This window comes from Branchiostoma lanceolatum, chromosome 19, assembly GCF_035083965.1.
Source record: "Branchiostoma lanceolatum isolate klBraLanc5 chromosome 19, klBraLanc5.hap2, whole genome shotgun sequence".
Classification (NCBI taxonomy): Eukaryota; Metazoa; Chordata; class Leptocardii; order Amphioxiformes; family Branchiostomatidae; genus Branchiostoma; species Branchiostoma lanceolatum.
Genome location: NC_089740.1, coordinates 12,314,435 through 12,330,980, shown reverse-complemented (window position 1 = coordinate 12,330,980; position 16,546 = coordinate 12,314,435). Strand labels below are relative to the sequence as shown.

At 41.7% G+C, this 16,546-nt stretch overlaps 1 protein-coding gene across 1 annotated transcript in view; it reads left to right on the top strand.

Moving 5' to 3' along the window:
• LOC136425739 (dynein axonemal heavy chain 6-like) overlaps positions 1-16,546 on the top strand; it is a 51,422-nt gene that overhangs the window by 16,934 nt on the left and 17,942 nt on the right. Inside the window, exons 26-48 of the mRNA XM_066414679.1 lie at positions 75-238; positions 650-750; positions 1,261-1,412; positions 2,210-2,356; positions 2,569-2,679; positions 2,935-3,060; positions 3,706-3,861; positions 4,687-4,834; positions 5,530-5,681; positions 5,957-6,110; positions 6,683-6,954; positions 7,292-7,541; positions 8,476-8,606; positions 9,250-9,464; positions 9,656-9,839; positions 10,343-10,567; positions 10,973-11,194; positions 11,872-12,019; positions 12,625-12,782; positions 13,423-13,554; positions 13,899-14,070; positions 14,732-14,895; positions 15,541-16,038. Coding sequence (XP_066270776.1) covers positions 75-238; positions 650-750; positions 1,261-1,412; positions 2,210-2,356; positions 2,569-2,679; positions 2,935-3,060; positions 3,706-3,861; positions 4,687-4,834; positions 5,530-5,681; positions 5,957-6,110; positions 6,683-6,954; positions 7,292-7,541; positions 8,476-8,606; positions 9,250-9,464; positions 9,656-9,839; positions 10,343-10,567; positions 10,973-11,194; positions 11,872-12,019; positions 12,625-12,782; positions 13,423-13,554; positions 13,899-14,070; positions 14,732-14,895; positions 15,541-16,038 — 4,182 coding nt within the window. The remainder of the gene's footprint in view (positions 1-74; positions 239-649; positions 751-1,260; positions 1,413-2,209; positions 2,357-2,568; positions 2,680-2,934; positions 3,061-3,705; positions 3,862-4,686; positions 4,835-5,529; positions 5,682-5,956; positions 6,111-6,682; positions 6,955-7,291; positions 7,542-8,475; positions 8,607-9,249; positions 9,465-9,655; positions 9,840-10,342; positions 10,568-10,972; positions 11,195-11,871; positions 12,020-12,624; positions 12,783-13,422; positions 13,555-13,898; positions 14,071-14,731; positions 14,896-15,540; positions 16,039-16,546) is intronic.

The window sequence follows — 16,546 nt, the reverse complement described above, 5'->3', positions numbered from 1 at the left end:
CATCACTTTTTCCATGCAGAAATAAAAGAAGACTCATGCAAAATTGAACGCCATTTCTCTTGTTTCTGTTGTAGTCATGGAAGGAAGTGATGAGAAAAGTGAACCGCCTGCCCAATGCACTGCGCGCCGGCACCCAGCCTGGCTTACTGGAGACCTTCAAGAACAACAACGCCCTATTAGAACAGATCCAGAAGTGTCTGGAGCAGTACCTGGAGTCGAAGAGAGTGGTCTTCCCCAGGTAACCTTGAATACTTACAACAGAACATTGGAAATATGAGCCTAATATCTAAGAGTCTTTATAGCATTGCATTAGAAATTCATAATATCGTCTTCATCTTCAACTTAAGAAGACAAAACAGAGGGTACTTCCTTTTGTTAATTTTCCATTTTAACCTCTTTAGTCTTTAAAATAACATGGTCATCTTGCAAACCATTACTGGAAGCTTTTTGATCAACTACCGGTATGTTACACTTTTCCCTAATGTTATTTGATATGTAGAAATAAATTAATTCAAGAACAAGGGCTCCCATAGCAAAGTTGGGCTCCTGTAGAATGTTGTGCAAAAGGTACATTGTATATCCACAAACTGACAAAAGTTTGTGATACCTTGCTTAAATCAGATTTTTGTTTGTTTCTGTTTATTTGTAGGTTCTACTTCTTGTCCAACGATGAGTTGCTGGAGATCCTGGCACAGACGAGGAACCCACACGCAGTGCAGCCCCACCTCAGGAAGTGCTTTGATGCCATTGGTAAATATGCTACTCACAGGTACATCTAAATTGGGGAAGAGGGGCGCTGCGCCCTCTTGTTGCCGCCCAGCGCCCCCTTGTTGGATTCAGATCTTAGCTTAATCGCCAGCATACAGACTTCCCTCAGCGATCGATTCTTCCATAAATACAATATATAGAATTCGCTCCTTCATGTTTGATTTTTCTAGAAAAACCCCTGCTTCTCACAGTATAAATGTGTTTGATCAATCAGAATGCATTTCACCATGGCCTATGTGCTGTGCTTGTACGTGTAGCATACATGTACATGGTGTCAGAGGTGGGATATGAACTTATTCACTAATTCATGTTATAAGACTACTAAACTTGTCGCCTTAAAGCTCAATGACTATCATGCACATCAGCTCTAGCTGCCCCCTTCAACAATTTTAGAGTTGTTTTAAGATCACTCATGTACCAAGTGCAAGGTCACTCAGTCATATATACTAACAGTCTTTCCAGAAAATAAAACAAAATGTTGATTTATTGCAGCACGTCTTGAGTTTGGGACGCAGGCTGCTACCCCTGGAGACGGGAAGACCACGCCCACTGGGGACAAGGATGGTGATGGGCCCAAAACCGTCAGCACCAACGACATCCTGGCCATGGTGTCACCTGAAGGAGAGAGCGTGCCACTGGGCAGGGTACGGCAAAAATTCACTAGATTCATTTAAGAATTTTGGGTGCACCACATAAAAATTGATTGTCAGCAAAACATAATTGGAAAGCGTAATGCTGCTGCCTTTCTGAAGAACTTCAATCTGTAATTCTATTTGCTAACTTCAAATAATTTGCAACAAAAGGTTATAATGCTTTTCCTGATACTTACATTTCACTTACATGTCAAGAATAGTGTACAATAGTACCTTTACCCTATAGAGTACAAAAATATCTAGGTGCACCAGTCACAGTTAAAAATTAGGTGCACAGCTCCAATTTTTGTGCACATTCACCCAGTATTTTGAGCACTGAGCAGGGATTTTACATTCATCTGTCATTTCATTGTTCAATGAAATTCTGTTGCTAATGACGAACAACAATAACAGCCATTCTGTTGTCTTGTGTATTTGTGTATCTAATTTGGAAAAGATGACAGTTTGGTCAGATCATGCCATGAGGTGAGCATGGGTTTGCTGAGATGAATTGGAATAGCATTTAATGCTACAAAGGAAAACCCTGTACATTCTAAACCTTCTCCCTGCTGCCTAATCCCATGATCAATATGGGATGGCGGCCTTGAAAAGGTGTCCCCTGCGGGGTACACCTGTTTCGTCATGCCATCCATTTTTATGGAGAAGTTCAATGAATAAATAAATACATAAATACAAATTTAGTGCCAAACAGCTACCTTTGTAGGCTAAAGGTTAAAGAATACCAGCGGAGATGAGAAAGTTTAGAGGACAATGCTTAACACTTAATCCAATGTTTCTCTCCCTACCAGGGCTTGAAGGCCCGAGGAAATGTTGAGGAGTGGTTAGGAAAAGTGGAGGAAGCCATGGTGTCGTCACTCCGTAAACTGACCAAGAGCTCCATTAACGACTTCACCACGCGACCCCGTCATGAGTGGGTCATCCACCACGCCTCTCAGGTCTGTACCTTATTTTGCAATTATCACAAGACTAAGTTAAGATTATGATTGTTTGTCTTTAAGATATGATTGTGACATTTTTTGGCAAAGCCTTAGGGGCAGATTTGATGAGACATCAAACTGGGAGGCTTCTGGGCAACATCAATGTACATCAACATCGATATACCCAGCACATGTATGTGAGATTGACTGTTTCTTTTTCGATGTTCCAGGTTGTCCTGAATGTTTCTCAGACCATGTGGTGCCGTGATCTGACCGAAGCACTAACCTGTGACGGGGACAGACAGAAAGCACTGAAGGAACAGGAGGACAAAAACTTCGCGGTTAGTGACATCTTTCTCATTGTTACTCTTTGATTTGCACTACACTTAAAGCTGGGTTAAACATTCGGGAAGCAGAGGCTAGGGCAAGGGACAGGACTTCTTGGAGGATCCACCTAGTTAGCAAGGGGCCAGTTTCTGGCCTGTGCATGTAGGCAGGTAGGCAGGACACATAAAGCGCATACTGTATGGATGAAACATACATTGTACATGTTGATGATTTTTACTGACATCAGTGTCGTATCTTGTCTTTTTCAGCAACTGAACCGATTGGCCGAACTGGTTCGCGGAGAGCTGCCTAAACTGACTCGTAACATCTTGGGTGCCCTCATCACTATTGATGTCCACGCACGTGACATCGTGACTGACATGGTCAATGCAGAGGTAAGGGTGGAATGAACGTTAAGTCATTCAGTAATAGTACTAATACAACAAGACAATGATTATACATAAAGTGTTATATGACCTTGGTTCCATCTCCATCTGATGTGTACTCGTAAAAAAACATAAATATGGATAAAGCATTTCAGTGTTATAGGCTGGAGTTCCAAATTGATTTACATGTACCTTTCCATTGCCACACTGATATTACTTCCTTGCAGTGTATTTTCTGAAGAACATGAACCCAGGGCACACTTATTGGGTCTTTAAGAGAAAATCTTTTCACCAGTTTGGAGTTCTACATGCTTCAGTTTTGCTGCGTACTTCTGACAGATTATCATGAACCCAGGGCACACTTCATAGGTCTTTAAAAATCTGTTTACCAGATTGGAGTTACCTGCTTCAATTTTGCTACGCTAGTACTGTATTTCTTGATTTGTTAACTGTAACTTAATTTTAGTTGATTTAACTGTCACTAGTCAACAGCTAAAATTTCATCATCGCTAATATTTGATCACTAATATTCAAGCCAGTATTGTTTGTTCCTACTGTTAGAATTAAGTGCCGTGACCTACTCCATTTTCCCCCAACCGCTATATCTTCTTGCTGCTTTACAAAAGTGATTTACAGTATTGTCCTTCTCCATAGGTTGAAAGTGTGAACAGTTTTGACTGGCAGAAAGTGCTGCGTTACTACTGGGACCTGGACCTGGACAACAGCGTCGTACGCTGCTCATCCTCCTTTTACATCTCTGGTCACGAGTACCTCGGCGCTTGTCCACGTCTGGTCATCACGCCTCTCACTGTAAGCACATTTTAACATTTCCTTTCAACATTTGTCAATTATTGAAAATACAGTATGAGGAGATGTTATGCAGTAGTTTTCCTGCATTTCCTGATGTGAAAGAAGTGCCGAATATGTTACAATCTGTCGTAGTTCTGTACACAAGTCTTTAGACTAAATGCTCCTTTGTATAGGGCGGTAACTGTCCCTGGTGCTGAATGACTTGGGGTTGAGAGAAGCATCCATTGCAAACAGAACCTGTCCTAGAAATTTGAAATTGAAGAAAGAATTTACCTTTTGGATATTCTTTAACATGATATGATTTTAGATTGAAAGAAAATTCAATTTCTCAGCAGTTTTTGCACATCAAAACTTGTTTTGGTGCGACATGTGTTCTGACCATGTGTGTTGTTCCTGGACAAATGCTACCTTTTTTATGTTCTTAAGTATGACACAATTTTTGATTTTGAATTTCTTAGTAACTTTTTTATCTCAGAACTTGTTTTGGTGTGACATGTGTTCTGACTATGTATATTATTCAATGACAGATGTTACCTGTGCCTGATGTCTTTTTTTTACATACTTGTTGAAAAGTTCTGAAAAATAGTTACCTTTTTGATATTCTTAAGAATGATATGATTTTTTATTTGACAAAAAGAGAGAATTTCTAATACCAGATTCAGACGTAGAGTCGATGTTGTTACATTTTTGTTTACTTGAGGACATGAAACTCTCTCAACTTCTGGGGCATTTCACACTGATCCAACCCTTGGTTGGGCCGGTAGCTCACGGGTTTCAGAATACACCTTGTTGTATTCTATATTGACACTTTTTATGTTGTTCCAGGACAAGTGTTACCTGTGCCTGATGGGAGCCCTGCAGCTAGATCTGGGCGGGGCTCCAGCAGGCCCTGCAGGGACAGGCAAGACGGAGTCCACCAAGGATCTCGCCAAGGCACTGTCCAAGCAGTGTGTCGTCTTCAACTGTTCTGAAGGTAAACCAATCAGATCTGAAAGGAAAATAATAATTATAATAATGATACATTGTAATAATGATAATGGTTTGTTGGTCAGAAATTACCCGTGCAATGGCAGCCGGTGCTGAATTGCTGCAGGATTTACAATCATATACAGATACAGAACAGATACATATTTGTTCCACACTTGCACTTTGTGGAACTGTCGCAAGGGTCTGGGCGGCTGCCATTCGGCGCCAGCAGCTGACCTCTATACGACCTTCCCCAACTGAAGTCGGGAACCCATTCACACTTGGGTGAAGTCGTATAAAGTGCCTTTCCCAAGGGCACAACGTTGGGGCATATCGAGGTTTCGAACCCGAGACCTCTCGGTTCTGGGCGAAACACTCTACCGATTGCGCCACACGATGCCACGAAATAGTTCAGAACTATGCAATATACATTATCACATCTTCATTAATGTTTATTGTAATGACTTTTAATTCCACTTGTTATCGGTAATGTTTTCAAGGTAAATGAATCAGATCTTAAAAGGAAAATTAAAAAACGAAGGTAAATCGGTTCAACCTCAGACTGAGGGCAAAGCATGGCGCTTTTTTGTTAACTATTAGTATTAGTGCAAAGGAAAAAAGTTAAAAACTGGAATAATGCAAAAAAAGATATGGAGAAATGATAGAAAAAAACTCATCCAAGTTGTGTGGTATTTTCTGCAGGTCTGGACTTCAAAATGATGGGTCGGTTCTTCTCCGGCCTGGCCCAGTCTGGTGCCTGGTGCTGCTTCGACGAGTTCAACAGAATCGACATCGAGGTGCTGTCTGTCATCGCTCAACAGCTGCTCACCATCAGGAATGCCAAGACAGCCAAGGTAAAGATGCAAATGATGTCAATGGTCATTTGAAGTGTCCCAAGTATGCAAATAGGGTAAATTAATTTGCATAGTTGGGATAACTTACAAATCATGTACACCATGCAGTCAAATAGCAGCTGAAATGCTTACCCACTGACAGTGTCTCATAGATGAGCAACTGTAGCAAAAATTTTTTGATTGAAAACATCTTTTACATTTTACAGTAGTTGGATGTTTTGTGCATCATATTTCTATTGACCTTATTCTTAACGTCTTCACCTGATCGATTGCAGGTTTCCCGCTTCATGTTTGAGGGGCGTGAGATCAAGCTGGACCCGACGTGTGCTGCCTTCATCACAATGAACCCAGGCTACGCAGGCCGCACAGAGCTACCCGACAATCTGAAGGCTCTCTTCAGGCCTTTTGCCATGATGGTGCCAGACTATGGTTAGAGTCAACTCCTTCTTTACAAAACTGCATTCTTCTGTGAGAGTTATTATACAGAGGTTTTGTTTTCAGACTGAGTGTGTCTGGAGGTTTCTTGTGTCCGTTGTAATTTGAATACAGTGGCAAGAAATGAGGGGGAAATAGTGTGACTGCAGACCAACAGGAAGGAGGTTGAATTTGAGGTGCTGGTTTCCACATGCTAGGCACATCAGCGGCACTGACAGGAAGTTAGGTCAAAGGTCACAGAAAGGTCCCAGAATAGCCTGCTATATGCATGTCTGTTGCCTTTCTGAGGATTATATTCACTCTAAAAAAATGAAAACATCCCTCCATCCATCCATCCATCCATCTATCCATTCATCCATCCATCCATCCTTCCGTTCATCTATCTATTCATTCATCCATCCATCCATTTATCCATTCATCCATCCATCCATTCATCTATCCATCCATCCATCCATCCATCCATCCATCCATCCTTCTATTCATCCATCCATCCATCCATCCATCCATCAATACATCCTTCTATCCTTTCCTTCATTCACCTTGTGTTTTCCGTTTCTGTCCTTTAGGTCTGATTGCAGAGGTGATCCTGTACTCTGAAGGGTTTGAGTCGTCCCGACCCCTTGCTAAGAAGATGGTGCAGATGTACAAGCTTTGTTCCGAGCAGCTGTCCCAGCAGGACCATTATGACTTTGGGATGAGAGCTGTCAAGTCTGTCCTGGTCATGGCGGGGTCGCTGAAGCGAGAAAACCCAGACAAACCCGAGGAGGTCGTACTGATCCGAGCCCTGCGCGACTCCAACTTGCCAAAGTTCCTGAAAAACGATGCCCAGCTTTTCCAGGTATGTATATTAAGCTGTTCAAGCTCTTAACACAAATTGCCATTACTTAGTTTCTTGTATTATGTAAATATTTATTGTATGCCTGTAATGCACTAGACATCTCTCAAACCCACTGCATTTCAAAGTGGCGGATTTATGTAACCCGGCAGATTATATGTTAATGTTACTTTCATGGTAGGATGGAAATGGAAGTTTTCATGGGGTTTAAAAACACCACAAAAATGTAAAGATCTACAGTATGTTGAGCCAACATAGAGAAAAATCACTGAACAATACATTTTCTACCACCACTGTAAAGCTTACATGTTTCTTTTCATTGTTGTTTTTGCTGTTTTAGGCCATTCTGCAGGACTTGTTCCCTGGTGTAGAAATCCCAGAGCACGACTACGGTCAACTGCAGGCCACGATAGAAGAGAGCATTGAAGCCAAGAACTGCCAGCCGCTGCCACCATTCGTGAAAAAGGTCATCCAGCTGTTTGAGACGATGCTTGTGCGTCACGGCGTGATGTTGGTGGGACCGACCGGTGGAGGAAAGACGACCGTTCTACACTCCCTGGCAGATACGCTAGGGAAACTGAAAGAACTTGGTCAGTTCTGCTTTCAACATGTACTTGTGGAGTAGATTTTTTGGCAACGCCTCAGGGGCAGAGATGTTTTTTTTTTAATTTTTGGAACTGGTTAATGATGACTATGTCTTGGTCAGTCCTGCTTTTAACTCTTTAGAGTAGAATTTTTGGCGACACCTCAGGAACGAAGTCATTTTTTCAGATCTAGCTGATGAGCAATTTTCACAATGTTCTTGTCTGAAAGTCTAGCCATGTACCATGCTGATTTTAGTTTATATATGCTCTCCTACTAACCCACTGTTGGAGTGGATGCAAACTAACTAAGTTACTGAAATTCTGATGTTATGTCAGATTCTGATATACAGGAACCAATAATTCCCTGTCTACTGATTGAGTCAGCATAAATAGTTGAGATAAACGGTAGATTCCAACAAGATGGCCATGCAATGGAAGATTCAGATCGGAAAGAGAGAGAAGTCGAGAGAAACGCTTCCGGCGGTCAGACCACGTTGTCTGGGCCAATCAGAGCGCTACTTCTTACCGACCCATAACACATCTGGAATCCATTTACGGAGATTATTCCTCGGAAACCGCTCTGTAAACAAACTCCCTTAACGATAAGGCCACACCAATTTATTTTCTTAGTTAACGGAATAAAAAACTTTTTTTTAAAATGCTAGATTGGAAAAACAACATGAAAACAGAATTTCAAAGGAATGTTTTTACTTTGGTGCACACAGTATCAGGGAGTGAACAGGGTCAGGTGCAAGTTTTAACCCCAGCCTTCTGTTTTCATGATTTTTTTTGTTGCTAAAATCAAAGATAAAAATCCTTTAACCAAGAAATTGGAGTGGCCCTAATGCTTACATGTAGTTTATTGGAGAGTCTCAATTCATAAGAATTTTTAACATTGCGCCTATAACTGTTTTGTTTCCTTCTTTGATGTTGGTTGCAGATCTCGGGAACCCTCAGTACCAGCCGGTGAGGCTGTACACGCTTAACCCCAAGTCCATCACCATGGGCGAGCTGTACGGAGAGGTGGACCCGCTCACACTGGAGTGGAAGGACGGACTCATGGGCATCTGTGTAAGTACAAAAATTTATCATTATAAGGCCACACCAATTTTAGTTATTGGTTCACTTATCAGATTTTTTTTTTAATTTTAACAACAAAAATCATTAAAACAGAAGGCTGGGGTGAAAACTTGCACCTGACCCTGTTCACTCCCTGAAATTATGTGCACCAAAGTACAAACTTTCCTCTGAGATTCTGTTTTCCTGTTGATTTTCCAATCTAGCATTTTTTTTTTAAATTCTGTTAACCAAGAAATTAAAATGGTGTGGCCTAATACTAGTACTGAGAAAAAAAGTGCCATACCTAGTTGGTCTCTATGATGTATCACCATAGTTACAGCACACCTTGCCATAGCTCTAAATGCTATAAACATACATTAAGTTTCCCTGTCCTTGGTGCTGAATTACCTTGGCATAGAATGATTGTACCCAAATGACCAAATGATTTGCTCTTTTCTTCAGGACACCAGCTGCCTTAATTGTCCAAGACAGTGCATCTTTATTCCAGTCTTTTAATAATTTTCAGTAACTGTTTTACAAAATCTATATCTTGTAGGAAAGTTAATTTACTCGACATGAATTGGGAATGCAGTTGCATTTGCTTGCAAATGTATTTAGCATTTTTATAAGACTGAGTACATTTCCCCCCATCCAGGTAAGAGAAGCATCAAGTGACACAAGTGAAGACCACAAGTGGGTGATTTGTGACGGCCCTGTGGACGCCCTGTGGATTGAGAACATGAACACTGTGCTGGACGACAACAAGATGCTGTGTCTGGCCAACAGTGAGCGGATCAAGCTGTCGCCGTGGATCCACATGGTGTTTGAAGTGCAAGACCTGGCTGTGGCATCGCCTGCCACTGTCAGCAGGTAAGCACTGCAGTTGCCGTTTGACTGGCAAAGAACCATCTACATGTCTTGTAAGTTATCCCAAGTATGCAAACAAGTTTACCATATTTGCATACTTGGGACAATTTAAAGATCACCGTCATTTGATTTGCATATTAACCACAGGAATGTTGACATTGATATAAGGTAATTGTAATGATTGTTCGACACAGATGTGGCATGGTGTATGTGGACCCTGATGAGCTGATGTGGAGGCCCTACGTCCAGAAATGGATGGCGGAACGAGGGTCAAAGTTCAAGGAGGAGACCCAGGCCTACATCATGGAGCTGTTCGACCAGTACGTGGAGAAGGGTCTGCAGTTCGTCAACAAGAAATGTGTGCAGGCTATTTCACAGGTCAGCACATGCTTTGTTTTACATTGCACAAACATTTGCTATAATGTTGTTCCTTATTCGTCTGCCATTTAATGTCAGTAATCTTTCCCTGAAGCCAAACCCTGTAAGCAAAAAAGAATTGATAGCCAAACGGCTACTTCAGGGTCTCAAGGCAGTGCCCAAAAAGTTGCTAAGTCCATTGCAATCTGATCAGCGACCCTTCGAGTAAGAAAAATTTAGTCCATACAAAACTGATGTAGTCTTTCTTTATACTTGCGATGCATACTTTTTCTGAGCCAGACTAAAAAAGATGCTTTCAATTAAGCTGAGAAGTTTGCCCGAAACATTAAAACAAAAGAAAATGACTTGAGAACAATTCTGACATTTTAAATGATAACCAAGATATTAAAATCATCTGGTCCTTTCATACATTGTAGTAAAATATAAACTGTGTGGTATAGTAGTTAGTACTCCTGCTCCCAAAGCATGAGGTTGGGTTGTAAACCTCACATGTTTTTTTCCAGGTTGAGATCAGTAAGGTGAACACCCTATGCTGCCTGTTAGAGTCCCTCCTATTGGTTGGGAAGGATGTAGACCTGAAACAGGACCCTGCCAAGCTCCACCCCTTCATCTGTACTGTGTTTGTGTTCTGCTACCTGTGGTCGGTGGGAGGGAACCTCCTGGAGCAGTACTTCGACCCCTTTGAATCCTTCGTACGTCAACAGATGGAGGACAACCCTGATGCCAAGGTACATATTTATTATTATTATTATCAATATTTTATTTATAATAATCATTATTATTATAATTATTTTTGGGTAGGCCAATTGCTCCCTCTTCGCAGCCAGGGGCTGAATTGCGAGAAGCGCACAATTGGTGGGACTAGATCGCAAGGGTCCGGAGTGGCTGCCATTCGGTGCTAACTCAGGTGACCTCAAAATGACAATTGCCCCATGTGCGGCCATAGGACTGTTGGTTTTGAACCACTTAAAACCGGGAAGGAGTTAAAGTGTCTACAAAGTCTCTCCAGTATTCTCGGTTACACATCATTTCTGTCAGGTCTTTTCCACTTAGACCAGTTTCTAATGATATAAAATACAATATTATCATTTATCATTTCTTGGAATGCACATTGTGATTTTTTTCCCTGCTAGCTGTACGCCGGAGGTGACTTGTGGAGTTGCTTCATCGATTTCGACTCCAAGCGGATGGACATCTGGGAGAAGAGGGTGCCTGTCTTCAACTACAATCCCGAGGCTCCGTTCTTCGACATCCTGGTTCCCACCATCGATACCGTACGCTTCGGTTACCTGCTGGAGAAACTGCTGTCCGTGGGAAGATCTGTGCTGTACACTGGAACCACTGGTGTGGGCAAGGTAGGGGACTGTGTGTTTAGCTATTAACCTATGTCCAGATAACTAGAATGTATTGGATGTAATCAAGTCTAGAGGCCCTGTCACACTTGTGCATATATTCAAGTGCGCATGAGTTGCGCATGAACATTATTTGGGTTTATGTAAAGTTTGCAGGGAAGAAGTTGTTTTCTACTTTGATCCACCGTTGTGCAGCCTAGTTATCAAACCAAAGAAACGTATTCTTCAACAGCAAACTTAACCTAAAACAAAACCTAGTTGATACGCAACTCACAGGGACTTGCATATACACACACGCGTACAAGTGTGACAGGGTCCTTAGTAAACTAGCTTTAAGTTAGTAATACCTCTTTAACCTCTCTCTCTCTCTCTCTCTCTCTCTCAGGGCCACACTGGGGTGCAATCACTTTAGCAGGGGGCTAGTCCACTGGTAGTGGAGTGTGTTAGAATTCCATACTGTTTCAGTTTTTTTTATAAAGTCTTTGGTATGACTCAATGCGCCTCTTATCCAGAGGTGTCCTACCCGGGGCTTTAACCCGGGCCTTCTGGTCCAAGTAATTCGAACCAGATGTGGCTAGTAACAGAAGCGCAGACCACTACACCACAGGGACACCCCACAATGTACTGTGTAATATACAAAATTATTGTTAACATCGTGATTTCTCTTCCACCCTCCCCAGTCTGTGATAGCCCGAGCTATTCTGAATGACCTGGCTGAACCCAAAGGCTACGTGCCCGTCACCATCAACTTCTCAGCACAGACCAGCAGTAAACGCACACAGGAGATCGTGGAGGGAAAACTGGAGAAAAAGAGAAAGAACATCCTTGGTAATACTATGCTGTTGTTTTATATCTTTCTTCCCCAAAATGTTAGACATCCAGGTAGTAAGATACGCCAAAAATAGTTACTCAAGCAACTGGATATAATCCGCTGTCTTTCGTCAGTGACTAAAGAAAGATCTGGTAGAACTAGATTTTATACCAAAACTCTGAATGGATATGTTAATGAGTAGTAGTAGTAGTAGTAGTAAATGAGGTTAAGACAATTCAGGATGTCTTGATGTAGTCTTCACAAGAAAATTAATTCAAGACAAGGGATGTTTAAGGGATGATAACTTGAATTCCAGAATCTTTTTCAGGTCATCTTCTATAATTATGTGATTGTGTGTCAGCTAGAGTAGGAAAGCATTAAGTCCTGCTTAAGAGCTTCAAACTCTCCTCAGAAAAAAGAAGCATGTTCTTATTTGTTTGACAGTAAATACATGTTTTACATTGGAGTCTTGATGTTTGTTAGATATAGGTCCTTTTCTTTGGCATATTTTCATACATGTCCAATGAGTTGTCCTTGTCAGATATTCCACCATAGTAGCAGAGGCATATTTTTCTAACCTTGCTCTATTTTCTAATCTTGCTCTCTGTTGATTGGTCCACAGGTGCACCAATCAACAAGAAGGTAGTCATCTTCATTGATGACCTGAACATGCCCAAGTTGGACACTTACGGCTCCCAGCCTCCCATTGAGCTCCTGCGCCAGTACCAGGACTTTGGGGGCTTCTACGACAGGGAGAAACTCTTCTGGAAAGAGATCAAGGTTAGAATGGCACATTTTGGCAATGCCTCAGAGCAGAGCCTGCTTCTGAGGCAGAGCCTGCTTTATACAGTCATGTTCAGTAGCATTGGGCTCAGTTTGAAAATGTTTTAAAAACCACCTATGTGAGAGTTCACGAATGCATTCCATAGAGAATTCGTTATTGGCCACACCTCACAGGGGTGGTCCTGACATATAACAGCTTTTGGCACAGGAAAAGTGCTACAGTAATTCTTGATTTGTTAACTGTAACTTAATTTTAGCTGATTTAACGGTCACTAGTCAACAGCTAAAATTTCATCATCGCTAATATTTGATCACTAATATTTGAGACGGTAATGTTTGTTCCCACCATTGAAATTAAGCGCCATGACCTACTCCATTCTCCCCCAACTGCTATATTTTCCTGCCGCTCTATTTAAGTGATTTACAGTATTTTTTCTTGTCATTAAGTACTGACAGTGTATGTCTAAGTATTGATTTGTTATTTGTTATTTCTGTATTTCTGACCTTGTTACATCATCTAAAATCATGATTCTTGAAAAAGACAATAAAGTCGAAACCGGTCGAATACCAGTCTCCGCTGTCATTTTCCCAAGAACTACAAATGATATCATCTAAAATCATGTTTTGTTGGTTCCAGGATGTGACCTTGTGTGCGGCCTGTGCCCCGCCCGGCGGAGGTCGTAACCCCGTGACCCCTCGCCTGATTCGCCACTTCAGCATGCTGTGTCTGCCGTCACCCTCGGAGCACAGCCTCAAACACATCTTCAAGGTGAGAAAAACAAACTTAACGGGTGGAAGCTTCCGAAACCTTCATGCCACCAAGTGAAGATTGTGTACAGAGTAGTAGTATCCATTAGTAGTAGTTGTAGTATCCATTATTAGATTTATTTATACTGCTGCGGGGTTCCCTGATGCAGGGGTTGGCAGCAGTCGGCCAGACCTACCAAGATTTTTCAGTTGGAATAAAACATGAGCTACTGATGTTTTCACCTAAATTTGTGCAGTCAGGTTGTATGATCATAGCAATACAAACGCACTGCGGATTTGGTTGCCAATGTGCCAACATCTAGCACATTTGCCACTGAGAACCATTAAATTCTTTTTTTTTTCCAGGCCATCCTGACTGGATTCCTGAAAGACTTCCCAGCTCCTGTGAAACAGAGTGTCGAATCTATTGTCTCTGCGGCCGTGGAGATCTACGAACGTCTCAGCACGGATCTTCTCCCGACCCCGGCCAAATCTCACTACGTCTTTAACCTCAGGGATCTGTCCAAGTGTATCCAAGGTGAGAACAAGAAGTTTGTTTCCTGAACTTGTAGGAAAATAACTTTCACATGCTAGATACAGGAAGCAGACTGATGAAACGACTTCAAGTTGACGTCTACAAATTTTCATTATTTTCTCAGTCTGTGATTATTTTAAGTCTTACCAACAGTGTTTACAGTGATGTATGTGTCACAGACTCAATGTTGTGTGTGTGTAAATGTTGTTTGACTCTGTAAATTGAGGCATTGAAGAACTTTTGGTCCTGTGACAACTCTATTTTCTGTTGGATAGCACAAATGGGAACATGTGTCTAAGAGAACAAGGTGCTTCATTCTTTGTGAAGAAATAATCTAAAAAGATGGCCTCACCTCAATTTTTGACCTGCTTTCCTACTGCATAGAAATGATACACTGAAAGACAAAAGAAAATTTGACTTGCATAGGCCTGTTTCCTGAAGAGTATGCAAAGTTTTGACCACAATTGTTGGTTCGTCCGTCAGTTTGACGAGGACCGCTGTAGTCATCGATCATTTGGTTGGGTCGCATGTGTCTCATGTGGCTATAGAGTCCAATTTTGGCCTTGAACCTTCGGCCACAATGTTCACATTGGATGAACACAATCACAAGACCACAATCACAAGACAATGGATGACAGTGCCTTTGTTATAATTTTTCCTTCAGGCATTCTGCAGAGTGACGCCAGCACCATCCGCGAGCAGCTGCACATCTTCCGGCTCTTCTGCCACGAGTGCCAGCGAGTCTTCCACGATCGACTCATCAACGAGGAGGACAAACTCTTCTTCAACACCATCCTGTCAGAGATGTCATCCAAGCATTTTGGACAGGTTTGTGATACTATAAATCACTTTAATATAGCGACAAGAAAATATAGCGTTTGGAGTAGGTCACGGCACTTAATTTTAACAGTGGGAACAAACATTACTGTCTCAAATATTAGTGATCAAATGTTAGCGATGATGAAATTTTCTATAGCTGTTGACTAGTGACCGTTAAATCAGCTAAAATTAAGTTACAGTTAACAAATAAAGAATTACAGTAAAGATTTTTATGAAATTCATTATGATTATCTTAGTCTGTCAAGGGGCCTACAACTGTTACAATATATTTAGTGCTCATCACTCATTTTTGTCGTTCAGTTGGTTCATTCATCCTTTCTTTCTTTCATTCAATCATTCATCCATCCATCTATTCATCATTCTTTCATTCTTTTGTTCATTCATTCATTCTTTCATTCATCGACCCATCCATTCATCGTTCTTTAATTCGTTCATCCATTCATCATTCTTTCATTCATTCATTTATACCATGGTTTCAACAGCAGTAGCTGTAACAGTTGCTTTAGACTTTTAATAAAACTCATAATTATAACAACTGTTCCAGGGGTATTGTAATACTGCAATGCAATGACAACATGCATTTACTATTAATATCATAATTGTTTCAATTTCTGTGACATGTTTTCTACTTAGAATGTGGAACCAGAGACATTTGTGAACACCCCGATCATCTTCGGAGACTTCATCAAGATGGGAGCTCCAAAGAATGACCGTCAGTACGAGGAGTTGAGCGACATGAAGAAGCTGAAGAACGTCTTGAGCGACTACTTAGACGATTTCAACATGTCCTCCTCCAAGGAGATGAAGCTGGTGTTCTTCGTGGACGCCATCCAGCACGTGTCACGTATCGTCCGCATGATCCGCCAGGAGCGCGGGAACGCCCTTCTGGTGGGGGTGGGGGGCACGGGGAAGCAGTCGCTGACTCGTCTGGCCTGCCACATCTGCGCGTACAACTGCTTCCAGATCGAGCTCAGCCGAGGGTACAACTACGACGCCTTCCACGAGGATCTTAAGAAGCTGTATGAGATGGCCGGTCTGAAGGGAGAGAATACCGTCTTCCTCTTCACAGACACACAGATCGTGGTGGAAGAGTTCCTTGAAGACATCAACAACATCTTGAACTCAGGAGAGGTACGTAGCACCAGTAACGTATATCAAACTTGGTTAGTGTGTCATTATGATTGTTGCATGGCTAACTTTCTTTCGTAAATAGTTTCATCAGGTTGTTTAATCAAATACCAATCAAAAGGGGTTTTACTCTGCCAACTGGATTTGGGGTTAAACGGACCTTTGGGGGTCCTTACCCCATTTTACCTGGACCCTGGAGTGAAAAGTGGGTTAAAAAGAGTTAATTTTCCCTCCTCTTCACCCCCCATTTTGGGTGAGGACCCCCAAAACGTCTGTTTAACCCCAAATCCAGTTTGTAGTGTTAGTAACACCATCTTTTGCAGATAAAACTGATTTTGTTATGTAGCAAAGAATTCAATATACATGGCTGTCTATCAATGGCATTAATAGTACTCAGCCTAATACTTCTGATTTTACATAGCTTGATGTCATAAAATTTGCTTGTGAGCATTGGAAGCATGTCTTTCAAATAACAAATGCCCCCCTCCCCTTGACTACAAGCCTGACCCCA